The 21603-nt window shown below is 43.9% G+C and overlaps 1 protein-coding gene across 3 annotated transcripts in view; it reads left to right on the top strand.

Annotated features, from left to right (window-relative positions):
- Positions 1-21603, top strand: part of LOC112230407 (CSC1-like protein 2) — a 98097-nt gene that overhangs the window by 45805 nt on the left and 30689 nt on the right. For 2 of the 3 annotated variants that reach the window (XM_024396698.2, XM_024396696.2), the window contains 5 exons: positions 959-1082; positions 1188-1321; positions 1479-1616; positions 10137-10290; positions 17471-17577. In XM_024396698.2, coding sequence (XP_024252466.1) covers positions 959-1082; positions 1188-1321; positions 1479-1616; positions 10137-10290; positions 17471-17577 — 657 coding nt within the window. The remainder of the gene's footprint in view (positions 1-958; positions 1083-1187; positions 1322-1478; positions 1617-10136; positions 10291-17470; positions 17578-21603) is intronic. The other variant, XM_042310700.1, reaches the window with a different exon arrangement.

The following is a 21603-nucleotide window of genomic DNA, read 5'->3' as shown; positions in this document are numbered from 1 at the left end:
TAATTTTGCACGCCCAATTTTTCAGTTTTTGATTTGTTAAAAAAGTTTGAAATATCCAATAAATGTCGTTCCACTTCATGATTGTGTCCCACTTGTTGTTGATTCTTCACAAAAAAATACAGTTTTATATCTTTATGTTTGAAGCCTGAAATGTGGCAAAAGGTCGCAAAGTTCAAGGGGGCCGAATACTTTCGCAAGGCACTGTATTACAAACCTTAACCATTCGGAGTTAATGCCTAAACTTAGATTACTTTATAGAGTTTGGGTAATCCAAAAGTTACTTTACTGATTATAATGTTGGATAGGTAACTGTAATTCATTACACTTAGAAAATAACCTGTAGACAAACCACTTTAAACAAAGTTAGTCAAAGTTATGGACACTGTTGCAAAGACATGTTATCTGTGTGACCTAAAAGATATCGGAGGAGAGAGGCCTTATTTTTTTAGGTCAGTGAGTTCTGATGACTGAAGTAGCCCTTGATGACTCAGCAGTGGCCATCTTGATCTCCTCCTACTCTCCCACTGGTGCTAAACACTATTGATCTCCAGTGGCTGGAGAAATCCTCCATGCTACTGGAATTGATTGCCAAAGTTATGTGTCGGAATGCACTCACCCGAAGTCTTGAGCCTTACTTTGTCTGTTGTACCAGTCAAAAGATTGGTTACCACATGATTCCATATGTGTTGTTTAATAGTTTTGATGTCTTCACTATTATTGTACAATGTAGAAAATAGTCAAAATTAACAAAATCCCAGGAATGAGTAGGTCTGTCCTAACTTCTGACTGGTGCTATATGTGTGAGCATGTAGATGCATGTTCGCGAGTGTATATACTGCTCTGATTAGATTGTGTGGTATGTAATGGATGTCACCATGCATGTGTGCAGAATTGTGTGTTGTGTGCACCATGTGTAGAGCTTACAATATGATTTTTGTGTGCGTGTGTTGCCTCACAGGAAGAAGACAGAGCGCAGTTTAAAGTTCTTCACTGATCTCATGGCCAAAGAGCACATGCCCACCATGATCAACCCCAAACCCTGTGGACACCTCTGCTGCTGTGTCATCAAAGGCTGTGAGCAGGTTAGACACCCAGAAAACCATCAAATGTGTTTAGGCTGTACCTTTAGGCAATGAAAATTGGACTACTGTGTAATGTTATGTAAATTATAATCTGTCATATTTCAGGAAGAGGCGGTGAGCTTCTATACTAAGCGGGAGGCCAAACTGAAGGAGGACTACAGAAAGGAGAAAGAGAAGGTCAACACCAAACCCCTTGGCATGGTGTTCGTCACTTTCCAGAATGAGGCCATGACCGCAATGTGAGTCGATCTTCACATAATTTGATGTTCGTGCTACGTCTGAACAGGATGGTCTTTTCAAACCGCCTCAGTAGATCAGTGCCGTCACCAAATGCCATATGTTAATAAAAGCTTGTGTAGCCTACTCAATTTCCCTGCAATTTACCGCTTATCACAGAATCCTAAAGGACTTCAATGCCTGCCAATGCCATGGCTGCACTTGTCGCCAAGAGCCCAAGTCATCCCAGTTCAGTGAAAGTCTCCACGTCTACAACTGGAGTGTGAGCTATGCTCCTGACCCTCAGAACGTGCGCTGGTAAGAGACAGTGTCCTGCACAGGGTGGGCCAGCCATAGAATTTAGAATATAATACTCACTCTATTTCTATGGGGCTAGCACAAACTATGATGTTGAGGTAGAACAAAGGAGGGCATCAAGAAAGGCTAAAAGGGACTCTTCTCATCAAATACATTTTTATTGGACACGTACACATGGTTAGCAGATGTTATTGCGAGTGTAGCGAACTGCTTGTGCTTCTAGTTCCGACAGTGCCGCAATGTCTAACATGTAATCTAACAATTCCACAACAACTACCTAATACACACAAATCTAAGAAAAGGAATGGAATAAGAATATATACATATAAATTTATTTATATAGCCCTTCGTACATCAACTGATATCTCAAAGTGCTGTACAGAAACCCAGCCTAAAACCCCAAACAGCAAGCAATGCAGGTGTAGAAGCACTGTGGCTAGGAAAAACTCCCTAGAAAGGCCAAAACCTAGGAAGAAACCTAGAGAGGAACCAGGCTATGTGGGGTGGCCAGTCCTCTTCTGGCTGTGCCGGGTGGAGATTATAACAGAACATGGCCAAGATGTTCAAATGTTCATAAATGACCAGCATTTTGAATGGTCAACTGGAGCAGCAGCACGGTCAGGTGGACTGGGGACAGCAAGGAGTCATCATGTCAGGTAGTCCTGGGGCATGGTCCTAGGGCTCAGGTCCTCCGAGAGAGAGAAAGAAAGAGCGAATTAGAGAGAGCATATGTGGGGTGGCCAGTCCTCTTCTGGCTGTGCCGGGTGGAGATTATAACAGAGCATGGCCAAGATGTTCAAATGTTCATAAATGACCAGCATGGTCAAATAATAATAAGGCAGAACAGTTGAAACTGGAGCAGCAGCACGGCCAGGTGGACTGGGGGACAGCAAGGAGTCATCATGTCAGGTAGTCCTGGGGCATGGTCCTAGGGCTCAGGTCAGCTAACTGGAGCAGCAGCACGGCCAGGTGGACTGGGGACAGCAAGGAGTCATCATGTCAGGTAGTCCTGGGGCATGGTCCTAGGGCTCAGGTCCTCCGAGAGAGAGAGAGAAAGAGAGAATTAGAGAACGCACACCTAGATTCACACAGGACACCGAATAGGACAGGAGAGGTACTCCAGATATAACAAACTGACCCTAGCCCCCGACACACAAACTACTGCAGCATAAATACTGGAGGCTGAGACAGGAGGGGTCAGGAGACACTGTGGCCCCATCCGAGGACACCCCCGGACAGGGTCAAACAGGAAGGATATAACCCCACCCACTCTGCCAAAGCACAGCCCCCACACCACTAGAGGGATATCTCCAACCACCAACTTACCATCCTGAGACAAGGCTGAGTATAGCCCACAAAGATCTCCGCCATGGCACAACCCAAGGGGGGGCGCCAACCCAGACAGGATGACCACATCAGTGAATCAACCCACTCAGGTGACGCACCCCTTCCAGGGACGGCATGAGAGAGCCCTAGTAAACCAGTGACTCAGCCCCTGTAATAGGGTTAGAGGCAGAGAATCCCAGTGGGAAGAGGGGAACCGGCCAGGCAGAGACAGCAAGGGCGGTTCGTTGCTCCAGAGCCTTTCCGTTCACCTTCCCACTCCTGGGCCAGACTACACTCAATCATATGACCCACTGAAGAGATAAGTCTTCAGTAAGGACTTAAAGATTGAGACCGAGTTTGCGTCTCTGACATGGGTAGGCAGACCGTTCCATAAAAATGGAGCTCTATAGGAGAAAGCCCTGCCTCCAGCTGTTTGCTTAGAAATTCTAGGGACAATTAGGAGGCCTGCGTCTTGTGACCGTAGCGTACGTGTAGGTATGTACGGCAGGACCAAATCAGAGAGATAGGTAGGAGCAAGCCCATGTAATGCTTTGTAGGTTAGCAGTAAAACCTTGAAATCAGCCCTTGCTTTGACAGGAAGCCAGTGTAGAGAGGCTAGCACTGGAGTAATATGATCCATTTTTTGGTTCTAGTCAGGATTCTAGCAGCCGTATTTAGCACCAACTGAAGTTTATTTAGTGCTTTATCCGGGTAGCCGGAAAGTAGAGCATTGCAGTAGTCTAACCTAGAAGTGACAAAAGCATGGATTAATTTTTCTGCATCATTTTTGGACAGAAAGTTTCAGATTTTTGCAATGTTACGTAGATGGAAAAAAGCTGTCCTTGAAATGGTCTTGATATGTTCTTCAAAAGAGAGATCAGGGTCCAGAGTAACGCCGAGGTCCTTCACAGTTTTATTTGAGACGACTGTACAACCATTAATATTAATTGTCAGATTCAACAGAAGATCTCTTTGTTATGGATGAGCAATGACAGAGCGGCATAGGCAAGGCGCAATAGAGGGTATAAAATACAGTATATACATATGAGATGAGTAATGCAAGATATGTGAACATTAAAGTGGCATTTCTAAAGTGACTAGTGATCCATTTATTAAAGTGGCCAATGATTTCAAGTCTGTATGTAGGCAGCTGCCTCTCTGTTAGTGATGCCTGTTTAACAGTCTGATGGCCTTGAGCTAGAAGCTGTTTTTCATTCTCTACCAGCTTTGATGCACCTATTCTGACCTGACCGCCTGGATGGTAGCGGAGTGAACAGGCAGTGGCTCGGGTGGTTGTTGTCCTTGATGATCATTTTGGTCTTCCTGTGACATCGGGTGGTGTAGGTGTCCTGGAGGGCAGGTAGTTTGTCTCCGGTGATACGTTGTGCAGACCGCACCACCCTCTGGAGAGCCTTGCGGTTGGGCGGTGCAGTTGCCGGTGCAGTTGCCATACCAGGAGGTCATACAGGATGCTCTCAATTATGCATCTGTAAACGTTTGTGATGGTTTTAGGTGACAAGCTAAATTTCTTCAGCCCCCTGACTCCTTCTTCACCACACTCTCTGTGGGTGGACCATTTAAGTTTATCTGTGATGTGCCATTTCAGTTTGTCCGTGATGTGAAGTGCTGAGTAATCCTTTCTGTAGAACGACTACACTCCACACCTTTGCACTCAAGGACAAAATGTGGCTATGGAAGGAGGGGATGGTGTGATGATAGGTATTTGTCCAAAACTCATTAGTGATCCTCAGCCCCCCTTGACCTCCAGTCAGCTCTTTTCCTGAAACCGTGACTTTGGAGCTTTGCGGTTTACTGAATGCTTGCCAATAACTTAATAACCCACTCAGTCTCCGCCCATGCTTAGCTGGCTCCACATCAAATAAAACGTTTTGTCACATGCGCCGAATACAACAGGTGTAGACTTTACCGCTACATGCTTACTTACGAGCTCTTTTCCAACACTGTAGAGTTAAAAAGTAAGACAAATTTGCGAAATAAAAAAAGGAAATAGTAACACAATAAAATAACAAGAACAATGTTACATAAAATAAGTACTGTTACCAAGTCAATGTTTTAGGGGCTACGAGGTAGTTGAGGTAATATGTACAGTCATGGCCAAAAGTTGAGAGAATGACACACATTCATTTTCAGTCTGTTGCCTCAGTTTGTATAATGACAATTTGCACATACTCCAGAATGTTATAAAGAGTGATCAAATTAATTGCAATTAATTGCAAAGTCCCTCTTTGCCATGCAAATGAACTGAATCCCCCCAAAACATTTCCACTGCATTTCAGCCCTGCCACAAAAGGACCAGCTGACATCATGTCAGTGATTCTCTCGTTAACACAGGTATGAGTGTTGACGAGGACAAGGCTGGAGATCACGCTGTCATGCTGATTGAGTTCGAATAACAGACTGGAAGCTTCAAAAGGAGGGTGGTGCTTGGAATCATTGTTCTTCCTCTGTCAACCATGGTTACCTGCAAGGAAACACGTGCCGTCATCATTGCTTTGCACAAAAAGGGCTTAACAGGCAAAGATATTGCTGCCAGTAAGATTGCACCTAAATCAACCACTTATCGGATCATCAAGAACTTCAAGGAGAGTGGTTCAATTGTTGTGAAGATAAAAGTTACTTGGCAATCAGGATAGATAATAAACCGTGTAACAGGAGCGTATGTGAAGAGTGTGTGTGGCATCAATATGCATGCGTGTGTTGGAATTTTAGTGTAGTATGTGTCGATGAGTGCAGTAAGTGTGCATAGACAGTACTGTTCCTGGGGTCCACAGCCAGTGTAAGAGAGTGCAAAGAAAAAAAGAGGGTCAATGAAAATACTCCGAGTAGCCATTTGATTAACTCTTAAACAGTCTTATGGCTTGGGGGTAGAATCTGTTCATGAGCCTTTTGGTCCCAGACTTGGCGCTCTGGTTCAACTTGCCATGCGGTAGCAGAGAGAACAGTCTATGACTAAGGTGGCTGGAGTCTGTGACACTTTTTAGGGTGTTCCTCTGACACCGCCAGGTATAGGAGTCCTAGATGACAGAGAACCAGTCAAGATGCTCTCAATGGTGCAGCTGTATAACTTTTTGAGGATCCGAGGGCCCATGCCAAATCTTTTCAGCCTCCTGAGAAGGGAATAGGCATTGTCGTGCCCTCTTCACGACTGTGTTGTTGTGTTTGGACCATGATACATCCTTAGTGATGTGGACACCGACTCAATACAGAAGTGGTCGGATGAAGCGGATGCTAAGCTACAGGACTGTTTCACTAGCACACACTGGAATAAGTGCCGGGATTCATCCGATGGCATTCAAGAATTTATCCCAGTCATCGGCTTCATGAATAAGTTTATTTACGATGACATGCTCACCAGTGGAGGCTGGTGGAAGGAGCAATCGGAGGGAAGGCTCATTCTAATGGCTGGAATTAATTCATTGGAACGGAGTCAAACACGTGCTTTACATATGTTTGATACCATTCCATTTATTCCATGCCAGCCATTACAAGGAGCCTGTCCTCCTTTAGCTCCTTCCACCAGCCTCCTCAGCGTGATCATATGTACATATCCCAATCAGAAGCCATGGATTTACAGCCAACATCCACACTGAGCTAAAGGCTAGAGCTGCCGCTTTCAAGGAGCGGAACACTAATCCGGACTTTTGTAAGATATCTTGCTACACCCTCCGAAGAACAATCAAACTCTGTGTCAATACAGGAATAAGATCGAATCCTACAACAACCGCTACCATGCTCATCAGATGTGGTTGGTCTTGCATACTATCAAGGATTACAAAGGGAAACCAAGCCACGAGCTGCCCATTGTCGCAAGCCTACCAGTCTAGTGAAATGCCTTCTATGCTCACTTCGAGTCATGCAACACTGAACGATGCATGGGAGAACCAGCTGTTCTGGATGACTGTGTGATCACGCTCTTCCATAGCCAATGCACTGGGCGTAAACGGTCCATATCAGGGGATCTCTTTTACGTGACACTTTCTAATATTCTAGAGAATAAAGACAATTTCCAATGCATGTTTCTAGTTTTGTGGATATGCACCATATCCTGAAAAAGTCTGAATCCAGATGTGGCTTTTAGACATGATTTTGTGACTACACCACGAATCACACATGGACATTTTCCTATGGCCGGATATGAACTCATTCAATATCCTGAGATTGGTGACATCCTATTTTCTGTCTTCGTGTTGACAAATACTGACTGCATACATTGCATATTTGTTTTCTCAGCACATTCAAGATATGAAGATATATTGATTACACACATGCTTCTGTTGGCGGAGATCCATATCCAGATCTTGAAATGCTAAAGCACGATTTCTGATGCATTTTTTTGTTTTATAGCACCTGCTCAATCATTTGACAAATATGAAATCCATATTTCTTTCATGCACAAATAATCTTTTGATTCTTTCCAGAATTATTTATAATAATAAATGGTATGGCAGGATATTGACTCAATAGATATCCACATGCCTATCTCAGGATATCTTATTTTCTCTATATTATGACATATTGACAGTAGCGCTACAAAGTATATTTTCTCAGTACATACACTAGGCAATGTTGGAGTCAGGTAGCTTAGTAGTTAGAGCGTTGGACTAGTAACTGGAAGGTTGCAAGATCGAATCCACGAGCTGACAAGGTAAAAAAATATGTCATTCTGCCCATGAACAAGGCAGTTCACCCACTGTTCCTAGGCCGTCAAATAAGATTTTTTTCCTTACCTGACTTGCCTAGTTAAATAAAAGTACAATTTAAAAATGCTCTTGACTGAGGTCACCTCCCTCTGTAACTGGATCCTGGACTTCCTGACGGGCCACCCCCAGCTGGTGAGAGTAGGAGCAACATCTGCCCGCTGATCCTCAACAACGGAGCCCCTCGGGGTGTGTGCGTGCTCAGTCCCCTCCTGTACTCCCTGTTCACCCACGACTGCATGGCCAGGCACGACTCCAACATCAGACGACACAACAGTGGTACCAGCCTCATCACCACAACAGCCTCATCACTGACAACGACCAGACACCCTATAGGGAGGAGGTCAGAGACCTGGCCGGGTGGTGCCAGAATAACAACCTATCCCTCAACGTAATCAAGACAAAGGAGATGATTGTGGACTACAGGAAAAGGAGGACCATGCACGCCCCCATTCTCATCGACTGGGCTGTAGAGGAGCTGGTTGAGAGCTTCAAGTTCCCTGGTGTCCACATCACCAACTAACTAGAATGGTCCAAGCACACCAAGACAGTCGTGAAGAAGGCACGACAAAACCTATTCCCCCTCAGGAGACTGAAAATATTTGGCATTGGTCCTCAGATCCTCAAAAGGTTCTACAGCTGCAACATCGAGAGCATTCTGACTGGTTGTATCTCTGCCTGGTACTGCAACTGCTCGGCCTACGGCAGCAAGACACTACAGAGGGTTGTGCGTATGGCCCAGTACGTCACTGGGGCAAAGCTGCCTGCCATCCAGGACCTCTACACCAGGCGGTGTCAAGAGGAAGATCTTAAAAATAGTCATACTCCAGCCACCCCAGTCATAGACTGTTCTCTCTGCTACCTCATGGCAAGCGGTACCAGAGCGCCAAGTCTAGGACCAAAAGGCTTCTCAACAGCTTTTACCTCTAAGCCATAAGCCTCCTGAACTAATCAAATGGCTACCCGTACTGTTTGCATTGTGTCCCACCACCCTATTACGCTGCTGCTACTCTGTTTATCATCTATGTATAGTCACTTTAACTATGCCCACATGTGCATATTACCTCAATTAGCCCGACTAACCAGTGCCCCCACACATTGACTCTGTACTGGTACCACCTGTATTTAGCCTCCCTACTGTTATTTTCATTGTCATTCTACTGAAATTAAGAATTTTCTTTACCTAATCTATTGTTTACCTAATACCTATTGTTTTACTTACAAGCCCTAACCAACAGTGCAATTTAAGTAAGCAATTTCACTGTAAGGTGAAACACCTGTTGTACACCTGTTGTATTTGGCTCACGTGACACTTTGATTTGATTTAAGTTTTTGCTCGTAAGCAGGAATCAGGAGGATAGTTATGGTCAGATTTTCCAAATGGAGGGTGATGGAGAGCTTTGTTATGCATCTTTGTATGTGGAATAAAGATGATCTACAGTTTTCTTTCACCTCTAGTTGCACTGGTGAAATGCTGGTAGAAATTATGTAAGACTGATTTCAGTTTTCCTGCATTAAAATCACCGGGCACTAGAAGCGCCGCCTCTGGATGAGCATTTTCTTGTTTGCTAATGGCCCCATACAGCTCATAGTGTGGTTTTAGTTCCAGCCAGTATCTGTTTGTGGTAGTAAATGGACAGCTACTAAAAATATAGATGACAGAAATGTTATGGTGTACAGCTTATCATTAGGTATTCTCACTCAGGCCAGCAGAACCTCAACTTACTTAATATTATAGATTGCGCATCAGCTGTTAACAAAGAGACGCACCCCCAACCCTGCTGTTATGTCCTACCGATGTACAGATAAACCAGCTAGATTTATAGTTTCCATGTCCTTGTTCAGTCATGACTCTGAGAAACAGGATATTCGATTTCTTCCGATCATGTTGATAGTCACGAACAGAACTCCTCCAGTTTATTCTCCAGTGATTGCACATGCGCCAATAGAACAGAGGGTAGAGGTGGTTTATCCACTCGCCGACATGGTCTCGTCAGTATCCCACATGCCAGCCTCTATAACGCCGCCTCTTCCTTTTTCGAATGGCTGGGATTTGGGCCTGTCCTTCGCCACCGACTCATTGAAGTAGAACTCCTCCATATCGAGGATCTTTGTTCTGATATCCAGAAGCTCTTTTAGTCATAGGAACTATGGTGGTAACATTATGTACAAAAGAGTTAAGATCAGAAAAAAATGAAAATATAATAGCACAATTGGTCAGGGCCCGTAAAACAGAATAGTAGTATGTGCGTGTGCACACAGGTGTGAATTTTGCTCGATAGATTTGATATCAACACATCTTTGGATTGTATTATCTTTTAAAACTAGTGTTCTATTTTTTTTATGTATGTTACATTACCAGAAGGTATTGTATTAAGTCTGATATGAAGGTAACACTTTAATGTGCATGTGGGATGACCTGTTTAAATGCTGGATGGTTACAAATGATCTCTGTGTATGTCAACTTCTCTGACAGGGAGCACTTATCATTGGGGGGGATTTCCTGGTGGATTCGCTGCTTCATCATCAACTGCATCCTTTTCCTCCTGCTCTTCTTTCTCACCACGCCCGCCATCATTATCTCCACAATGGACAAGTTTAACGTCACCAAGCCTGTGGAGTATCTCAATGTAAGAAATCTTCAATATCCCTCAATGTATTTCACTCCATATCAAAGGTTTTGTCGTGGCCTAGCTGGTCTACAGTGGTTCCTCCTTTAAAAGTTGTTATACTGCATGCAGCACACCTTGTGGGCTGCTGCAGAATTCTATGGCACGTTATTTGTCAGCCATTTTTACCATTAATGCAAGTTAGTGCTAGTTTGATCACCAGAGGGCATCTTTGAGAAGTATTTGATAGTCTTCAGTATTGGCATTACTAGAGAATTTAAAACCTTTTTTGTAAGAACATAGTATATGGAATTGATTTTAAGAAATGTAGCTTAACTAATCGATTAATATTATGGTGTTTCTACTACAAGAAATGTTAAAAAATTAAACCCTCAGAGTTTCCGTTGGTCAGGATGATGTCTATGAGGGTGCCCTTGTTTACAGATTTAGAGTTGTACCTGGTGGGTTCCTTGATGATTTGTGTGAGATTGAGGGCATCTAGCTTAGATTGTAGGACTGCCAGGGGGTGTTAAGCATATCCCAGTTTAGGTCACCTAACAGAACAAACTCTGAAGCTAGATGGGGGGTGATCAATTCACAAATGGTGTCCAGGGCACAGCTGGGAGCTGAGGGGGGTCGGTAGCAGGCGGCAACAGTGAGAGACTTATTTCTGGAGAGAGTAATTTTCAAAATTAGTAGTTTGAACTGTTTGGGTATGGACCTGGAAAGTATGACATTACTTTGCAGGCTATCTCTGCAGTAGACTGCAACTCCTCCCCCTTTGGCAGTTCTATCTTGACGGAAAATGTTATAGTTGGGTATGGAAATCTCAGAATTTTTGGTGGCCTTCCTGAGCCAGGATTCAGACACGGCAAGGACATCAGGGTTAGCAGAGTGTGCTAAAGCAGTGAGTAAAACAAACTTAGGGAGGAGGCTTCTGATGTTGACATGCATGAAACCAAGGCTTTTTCGATCACAGAAGTCAACCAATGAGGGTGCCTGGGGACATGCAGGGCCTGGGTTTACCTCCACATCACCCGCGGAACAGAGGAGGAGTAGAATGAGGGTGTGGGTACAGCGGAGATAAGCCCAGGCACTGGGTGATGATGAGAGAGGTTGTATCACTGGACATGCTGGTTGTAATGGGTGAGGTCACCGCATGTGTGGGAGGTGGGACAAAGGAGGTATCAGGGGTATGAAGAGTGGAACTAGGGGCTCCATTGTAAACTAAAACAATGATAACTAACCTGAACAACAGTATACAAGGCATATTGACATTTGAGAGAGACATACAGCGAGGCATACAGTAATCACAGGTGTTGAATTGGGAGAGCTAGGTAAAACAGTAGCTAAAACAGTAGGTGAGACAACAACAGCTAATCAGCTAGCACAACAACAGCAGGTAAAATGACTGCCTCACCTGGTTCACCAACTACTTCTCAGATAGAGTTCAGTGTGTAAAATCGGAAGGCCTGTTGTCCGGATCTCTGGCAGTCTGTATGGGGGTGCCACAGGGTTCAATTCTCGGGCCGACTCTTTTCTCTGTATTCATCAATGATGTCGCTCTTGCTGCTGGGGATTCTCTGACCCACCTTAGCGCAGACAACACCATTCCCTATACTTCTGGCCCTTCGTTGGACACTGTTTTAACTCACCTCCAGACGAGCTTCAACACCATACAACTCTCCTTCCGTGGCCTCCAACTGCTCTTAAATGCAAGTAAAACTAAATGCATGTTCTTCAACCGATCACTGCCGACACCCACCCGCCCGTGTTGCATCACAACTCTGGACAATTCTGACTTAGAATATGTGGACATCTACAAATACCAAGGTGTGTGGTTATACTGTAAACTCTCCTTCCAGCCTCACATTAAGAATTTCCAATCCAAAATGAAATCTAGAGCCAGCTTCCTATTTCACAACAAAGCATCCTTCACTTATGATGCCAAAAATACCCTTGTAAAACTGACTATCCTACCGATTCTTGACTTCGGCGACGTCATTTACAAAATAGCCTCCAACACTCAGCAAACTGGATGCAGTCTATCACAGTGCCATCCGCTTTGTCACCAAAGCCCCATATACTACCCATCACTGTGTCCTGTATGCTCTCGTTGGCTGGCCCTCGCTTCATATTCGTCACCAAACCCACTGGCTCCAGGTCATCTGTAAGTCTTTGCTAGGTAAAGCCCTTGTCTTATCTCAGCTCACCATAGCAGCACCCACCCGTAGCACACGCTCCAGCAGGTATATTTCACTGGTCACCCCCAAAGCCAATTTCTCCTTTGGCTGCCTTTCCTTCCAGTTCTCTGCTGCCAATGACTGGAACGAACTGCAAAAATCTCTGAAGCTGGAGACCCATATCTCACTCACTAACTTTAAGCACCAGCTGTCAGAGCTGGTCTATCACTCCAGTGTTTAATTGCTATATTGTAATTATTTCACCACTATGGTCTTTTTGTTGCCTTATTTCCCTTATCCTACCTCATTTGCACACTGTATATAGACTTTTTTCTATTGTATAATTGACTGTATGTTTGTTTATTTTGTAACACTGTGTTTGTTTTTCCCACTACTTTGCTTTATCTTGGCCAGGTCGCAGTTGTAAATGAGAAATGTTCTCAACTAGCCTACCTGGTTAAATAAAGGTGCATTTTTTTTATTTTTTAAATAAAGAAGCTGATGAAGAAATACAGTACTGTATGCTTTTCCGACATTTTGCAGTTGAATGAGGTCGCCCACGCACTTTAAACATTTGGATAATAAAGCATTTAAAGCTTTTTGAAGATAGAAGCCACCTACATTTGTTTATTAGGCTACTGTGCAGTCTGACAAGTAATCATTAACTGTCAGTCATGGACAGAAACTTCTAAGACACAGTATTAATGATGAACACCCGGAGGTTCACTGGTAAGCCACATTTGCCTCTGGATCCATCCCTGTTGGTAATCTGTCTCTCTTCAGTTACACATTCTTGGAATAGCATAATGGTCCGGACAGCCCTTGCTGTGCCTGGTGAGCAGTTGGTCAAGTTCTGTTGTCAGAAGAGGAATGGACATGTCAGGGTGAACCGACGACCTGATGAACCCACCAGGTATGTTGACTCTGCCTGTCGGAGGTGACGTTCCAGAGCTCACAGGTGTGCCTGGCATGGATTGTGACTCCCATCTTGTTCCTCACCCTCATCAATGTGCCACTCTCCGCCTGTTGCCGCCTGACTCTCCGCCTGTTGCCGCCTGACTCTCCGCCTGTTGCCGCCTGACTCTCCGCCTGTTGCCGCCTGACTCTCCGCCTGTTGCCGCCATGTGCACCTTGTTGCCGCCATGTGCACCTTCATCAGATGAGCAGAATGATACTGCCCTGAGCCCCCATCGATTACAGTGGCCTATGTTGGAAACGGTAGATCCATTAACTTCTTACGGCTGAAATCCCGTTAACGGGATCGATTTGACAGCAGCCAGTGAAAGTGCAGGCCACCAAATTCAAACAGAAATCTCATAATTAAAATTCCTCAAACATACAAGTATTATACACCATTTTAAAGATGAACTTGTTAATCCCACAACAGTGTCCGATTTCAAAAAGGCTTTAAAACGAAAGCATACCATGCGATTATGTTAGATCAGTGCCTAGTCACAAAAACAACACAGCCATTTTTCCAGCTAAATAGAGGAGTCACAAAAAGCAGAAATAGAGATAAAATGTATCACTAACCTTTGATGATCTTCATCAGATGGCACTCATAGGACTTCATGTTACACAATACATGTATGTTTTGTTTGATAAATATCCTATTTATATCCAAAAATCTCAGTTTACATTGGTGCGTTATATTCAGTAATGTTTTGCTTCCGAGCCACATAAATTTACAGAAATACTCATCACAAATGAAAATACAAGTGCAATGCATGGAATCAAAGATATACTTCTCCTTAATGCAACCGCTGTGTCTGATTTCAAAAAAGCTTTACAGCGAAAGCACACCATGGAATAATCTGAGTACAGCGCTCAGCCACCAAAACAAGCCATACAGTTGGCTTGCATGACTTGGCTCATTGCATTTTGCCAGACCCCTTAGTCAAACAGCTCTTATTCGCTCCCCCTTCACAGTAGAAGCCTGAAACAAGGTTCTAAAGACTGTTGACATCTAGTGGAAGCATTAGTGTACATTTGGTCCGATTGCACTTCCTATCTTGGATAGCCATATAATTGAAAATCTACAAAACTCAGGTTTCCCACTTCCTGGTTGGATTTGTTTTTCAGGTTTTTGCCTGCCTGCCATATGAGTTCTGTTATACTCAGACATCATTCAAACAGTTTTAGAAACTTCAGTGTTTTCTATCCATCTACTAATCATATGCATATCTTAGCTTCTGGGCCTGAGTAGCAGGCAGTTTACTCTGGGCACTCTTTTCATCCGAACGTGAAAATAGCGCCCCAACCATAAGAAGTTAAGAATTAAAAGTGACTCCAACGCACATGCTGCATACACATTTTAAGAATCTAGCAAAACTGACTTTTCTTGGCAAAAATGTGTTTTTTTTTTTTAGATGTGGCATGGTTGTCATTTTTAGAATTTTTATTTAACTTTTATAGATTTTATTACACATTATGCCTACACATTGATAGGCTATATTCATGTTTTTTAAAGAAAATGCACTGAAACCAAAATACCTTTTTTAGTTTTGTGATCCTCTTAGATCTGTCTCATTTTCAAGCCCTCTTGAAAATCCTAACCCTGGAACGGGTAGCACCAAAAAAAGAAACTGGCTTGATGAAAATGATGTCCATTTCGTCCCGGGGATGTTCACACCTACAGTAGCCGGGCTATAAAGTGTCTATTGTCCTGATGATAGGGCTACACCTGCTACAGTCCTTCAGTACACTTGTGAAAAACAAGTGTTTGAAAACCTTTTTCAAAATGCCTCCAGCTGTCTATCAATACTGTAAATAAAAACACAGCATTTTGTTTACATCCTCTTTACATTCTTTATTGTAACCGCAATATCACAAATCATTTATCTACCTTTCCAATTACTTTTAGATTTTGGGATTTATAGATGTATGCTTTTCATGTCATTTTTTGTTAAATCTAGCTCGGATTTCAGTATAACTTTTGACTGATACCTTTTGTGAAAGGTCTAATACTCTATTTAATCATTTCAGCCCTCCGAATTCATATCTAAAGGGCATTTTTCACGCTTTTATTAGTTACATTGTTTTAGCTTGAACGTGCAGACAGGCACTAAGAACAGCAGGAATGTTTCCCTAGTCAGCGCCTTTATTTAATGCAACGCCCTTTAGTGTTGCTCTGTTCTACCCAGTGGGGCGGGTTGGGGGTCCACCCCCTCTCCTCCTTCCTCCTCCCTTACCCATGGGCTAGGCTCTCTTCTGTGTGCTGCTCTGTGGCCCGTCCCGTGCTTCCTGCCCTCATGCCTTGAACCTCGTGCGCCTATCTCAGTGGATGAAGCTGGAGAACTGCAAGGCAATCCCATTGACCAATGTGACCATTGTCCTGCTAGACACGTTGTTTGCAGAATTCACAGCCTGCTATGCTTGTGAAAAACAGTGTTGATAATATATCTGTGTTATATTAAAGCCCATGTATCTAAGGGGCTTTAATATAATTATCAATTAATTTATAATAACAATAATAAAAATAGCTTTTGTTTTAAAAATAATAATAGTTTGTAGATTTCCTTTTCAAAAATGTAAATTGAGCAAGGAAAAATTCCATTCTTGAACATTTGTAAAAATTTTAAAAAAGCCAGTTTGTTATTTAGAATTATTTATTTAAAAAATTTAGAGGGAGAGAAATCAAAAGCCTACAATCACCTCATGGGTCTCCCGGTTGCGGCCAGCAAAGGTATTGAACCAGCATCTGTAGCAACGCAGTTTGCACTGCAATGCAGTGTCTTAGAACGCTGCGCCACTCGGGCTCTGTACAGCGTGACTGGTTGGCAGTAGGCTACAGTACTACAGTGAGAGCAAAATAATCCTAACATTTCCACACCCTAATTGTAGTCTAAGCTTCTCTTAGAATAAAAACCTTAGTGTAACAACTGTTTTAGTAAGTAATACTGACGAGTAGTAACAAAAAATATATATTTTTAGAGACAGTCGTGCCTCGGAACCCAAAAGCATAATCAGTGCGCTAACTCCCCCTTGCGCTGGTCTGGAGCAATGAAGTAGTGACTCAGGGTGCCATACTAAACCCCAAATTACCTCTAAGTCCCACAGCATAATCGCAAAACTTTGAGTGGAGCAACCACTGTAGCAGCCTCTGCCAGCCTCCGTATCGGCATGGGTTCGAATCTGGCCTACTGCCCTTTGATACAACCTTTCTCTATCTTTTGCCACTGTCATTCTCTCCCACTATCTGTTCAAAAAAATCTGAAATACCTTTAAAATATGTATTTAAAAAAAGGCTTTGTCAACAAACGTCTCATATTGATTCTACATTGACATAATGAAAGAAAATGATGCACTGTGAAATTGCTAGTACACCCTTGTACAGAGCTATTTATTCCAGCCCTAAACCATATCACTGCTGGTTTTCTTTTCCACCTGTTTGTTAATTGAATGGCGTTGATTGAGTTCATCTGGGTTGTGTTTATTAGGGCCGTGGTTAAACCCCCAGCAATTCCATGTATTTGATATATTCCAGCGCTAGTAAACCAGATTCAACCTGTCAACAATCACGTTTTTGACTTGTTGATTTAGGTGAGAGCTAGTTCAGGGCTACAACAAGATTCTGAAATGTCTAGGTATCCCCGAGGAGAGGTTTGAAAAAACACTATTAGGCTAGACCACAAAATAACGTTTTAAAGGTTTTGCAATGTAAAATGGACAATTATCATTGTCATTGGTGTATTCCAGGTAGTCCATTTCCATTTAATTTCCTTCCTTTAATGAACACAACCCTGCTTTCCCATGTCTAATTCAGTCCTTGATTAGAGGGTAAGAATCAAAACCAGCAATGCTTCTGATGTAATTTGGTAGTCATACCCTGCCCTGCCTTAGTAGTTTGCTCAGTGATTGTTCAGTCATTGTTCTTAGCATGGTGTTATAGATTGCAGTTGGGACATAATCTAAAGCTATTTGGTACAGAGCTTAATATGAGGGCATTTGAGGAGCAAGGCTTCGTTGACTATTGAGAAAATGTATGTCTTCTGTTCCCTCGTGTCATTTTTCTCCAGAACCCCATCATCACCCAGTTTTTCCCCACTTTGCTCCTGTGGGCCTTCTCTGCCCTGCTGCCGACCATCGTCTACTACTCTGCTTTCTTCGAGAAACACTGGACGAGGTACTGTTCACTTTCCTATCCTTAGTAATACGGTTTGCAAGTTGCACTGAGGGTTAGGCCATAGTGGTCCTAGGGATTTTCCAAGTCCAAATGAGTTGCTGATTTGGTGTAAAGAACAGGAATCGTCACACACAGAAGGCGACTGGAGTTGCTCTTCACTGAGTTAAGCGTTATCAATCAATCAGATGTATTTTATAAAGCCCTTTTACATCAGCAAAGTGCTTTATAGATACTCAGCTTAAACCCCCAAAGAGCAAGCAATGCAGAGACAGAAGCACAGAGACTAGGAAAAACTCCCTAGACGGCAGGATTTTGATGGACAAAATCAACATGCGTGCGAACCCGGGATGCTGGTCTTCTAGGCAGAGTTTCTCTGTCCAGTGTCATTTTGCCCATTTTAATTATTTTTATTGGCCAGTCTGAGATATGGCTTTTTCTTTAACTCTGCCTAGATGGCCAGCTTCCCGGAGTCGCATTTTCATTGTTGACGATGAGACTGGTGTTTTGCGGGTACTATTTAATGAAGCTGCCAGTTGAGGACTTGTGAGGCATCTGTTTTTCAAAATAGACACTAATGTACTTGTCCTCTTGCTCAACTGTGCACCGGAGCCTCCCACTCCTCTTTCTATTCTGGTTTGAGCCAGTTTCCGCTGTTCTGTGAAGGGAGTAGTACACAGCGTTGTACGAGATCTTCAGTTTCTTGGCAATTTCTCACATGGAATAGCCTTCATTTCTCAGAACAAGAATAGACTGACGAGTTTCAGAACAAAGTGCTTTGTTTCTGGCAATTTTGAGCCTGTAATCGAACCCACAAATGCTGATGCTCCAGATACTCAACTAGTCTAAAGAAGGCCAGTGTTAATGCTTCTTTAATCAGGACAACAGTTTTCAGTTGTGCTAACATAATTGCAAAAGGGTTTTCTAATGATCAACTAACACAACATGCCATTGGAACACAGGAGTGATGGTTGCAGATAATGGGCGGGCCTCTATGCCTATTGTCGTGACGTTGTATTAGTTAATGTGACGACTGTTATTCATCTAATGATTAAAGGTTTCTAATGGCGTGATTAAATGAATCAAGCAATTATTAACTCATTAATCTGGGGCACCATGGGAAAATTAGTTTTATTGTGTTTCTATTTTCCAAATTAACTCAAAGATTATCAGAATATCGATTTCACAACAGTCGCTAAATAATCAATTTCCTCTACAGTCTCATTCTGAACGTCGCATAATCCGGGAATCTGCACAAACCCGGGTCCCACCAATGAGTTTGTACCACACCAATATTAGTTGATTATTTATTTACTAGAAAGCTAAAATGATGATAAAAGATACACAACAAAGTCTAGGCTATTGATTAATACTTAGTATAATGGGCCAACACACTATGGCGCGTGACCCAAAATGGGGATTTAAAAGACAGAGAAAAATAGAGAAAAAAAGAAAGTACATGAGAGAAATATACATTTGGGTGCATTTGTCAGCTATGCAAATTTTAACCCTAGCCTTGCCCCGAACTGCCGCTCTTATGGGTCAGAATATAATGATTTAATTACGTGTTGGAGGTCTCAGATGGGAAGATCCGCGTGGGTTGTTTAGGCTTCTCAATGACACACTTCTCCGGCGCAACTCTCTGGTTCCCGGACCAAGAATATGTTTTTCGCGACGCAGATCCTGTGTTCTGCCTTACAACCAGTGTAACCGAGTGGATCACATGCAGCGACCAAAAAAAAAAAAAACGACTCAGAAAAAGAGGGAAACGAAGCGGTCTTCTGGTCAGACTCCGGAGACGGGCACATCGTGCACCACTCCCTAGCATTCTTCTTGCCAATGTCCAGTCTCTTGACAACAAGGTTGATGAAATCCGAGCAAGGGTAGCATTCCAGAGGGACATCAGAGACTGTAACGTTCTTTGCTTCACGGAAACATGGCTCACTGGAGAGACGCAATCCGAAGCGGTGCAGCCAGCGGGTTTCTCCACGCATCACGCCGACAGAAACAAACATCTTTCTGGTAAGAAGACGGGCGGGGGCGTATGTCTTATGGCCAACGTGACATGGTGTGATGAAAGAAACATACAGGAACTCAAATCCTTCTGTTCACCTGATTTAGAATTCCTCACAATCAAATGTAGACCGCATTATCTACCAAGAGAATTCTCTTCGATTATAATCACAGCCGTATATATCCCCCAAGCAGACACATCTATGGCTCTGAACGAACATTATTTAACTCTCTGCAAACTGGAAACGATTTATCCGGAGGCTGCATTCATTGTAGCTGGGGATTTTAACAAGGCTAATCTGAAAACAAGACTCCCTAAATTTTATCAGCATATCGATTGCGCAACCAGGGGTGGAAAGACCCTGGATCATTGTTACTCTAACTTCCGCGACGCATATAAGGCCCTGCCCCGCCCCCTTCGGAAAAGCTGACCACGACTCCATTTTGTTGATCCCTGCCTACAGACAGAAACTAAAACAAGAAGCTCCCACGCTGAGGTCTGTCCAACGCTGGTCCGACCAAGCTGACTCCACACTCCAAGACTGCTTCCATCACGTGACTGGGAGATGTTTCGTATTGCGTCAGACAACAACATTGACGAATACGCTGATTCGGTGTGCGAGTTCATTAGAACGTGCGTTGAAGATGTCGTTCCCATAGCAACGATTAAAACATTCCCTAACCAGAAACCGTGGATTGATGGCAGCATTCGTGTGAAACTGAAGGCACGAACCACTGCTTTTAATCAGGGCAAGGTGTCTGTAACATGACTGAATACAAACAGTGCAGCCATTCCCTCCGCAAGGCTATCAAACAAGCTAAGCGCCAGTACAGAGACAAAGTAGAATCTCAATTCAACGGCTCAGACACAAGAGGTATGTGGCAGGGTCTACAGTCAATCACGGACTACAGGAAGAAACCCAGCCCAGTCACGGACCAGGATGTCTTGCTCCCAGGCAGACTAAATAACTTTTTGCCCGCTTTGAGGACAATACAGTGCCACTGACACGGCCTGCAACGGAAACATGCGGTCTCTCCTTCACTGCAGCCAAAGTGAGTAAGACATTTAAACGTGTTAACCCTCGCAAGGCTGCAGGCCCAGACGGCATCCCCAGCCGCGCCCTCAGAGCATGCGCAGACCAGCTGGCCGGTGTGTTTACGGACATATTCAATCAATCCCTATACCAGTCTGCTGTTCCCACATGCTTCAAGAGGGCCACCATTGTTCCTGTTCCCAAGAAAGCTAAGGTAACTGAGCTAAACGACTACCGCCCCGTAGCACTCACATCCGTCATCATGAAGTGCTTTGAGAGACTAGTCAAGGACCATATCACCTCCACCCTACCTGACACCCTTGACCCACTCCAATTTGCTTACCGCCCAAATAGGTCCACAGACGATGCAATCTCAACCACACTGCACACTGCCCTAACCCATCTGGACAAGAGGAATACCTATGTGAGAATGCTGTTCATCGACTACAGCTCGGCATTCAACACCATAGTACCCTCCAAGCTCGTCATCAAGCTCGAGACCCTGGGTCTCGACCCCGCCCTGTGCAACTGGGTACTGGACTTCCTGACGGGCCGCCCCAGGTGGTGAGGGTAGGCAACAACATCTCCTCCCCGCTGATCCTCAACACTGGGGCCCCACAAGGGTGCGTTCTGAGCCCTCTCCTGTACTCCCTGTTCACCCACGACTGCGTGGCCATGCACGCCTCCAACTCAATCATCAAGTTTGCGGACGACACAACAGTGGTAGGCTTGATTACCAACAACGACGAGACGGCCTACAGGGAGGAGGTGAGGGCCCTCGGAGTGTGGTGTCAGGAAAATAACCTCACACTCAACGTCAACAAAACTAAGGAGATGATTGTGGACTTCAGGAAACAGCAGAGGGAACACCCCCATCCACATCGATGGAACAGTAGTGGAGAGGGTAGCAAGTTTTAAGTTCCTCGGCATACACATCACAGACAAACTGAATTGGTCCACTCACACAGACAGCATCGTGAGG

This window comes from Oncorhynchus tshawytscha, linkage group LG32 (assembly GCF_018296145.1).
Source record: "Oncorhynchus tshawytscha isolate Ot180627B linkage group LG32, Otsh_v2.0, whole genome shotgun sequence".
Taxonomy (NCBI): Eukaryota; Metazoa; Chordata; class Actinopteri; order Salmoniformes; family Salmonidae; genus Oncorhynchus; species Oncorhynchus tshawytscha.
Note: the sequence above shows the minus strand (reverse complement) of the source record. Positions and strands in the feature narration are given on the sequence as shown.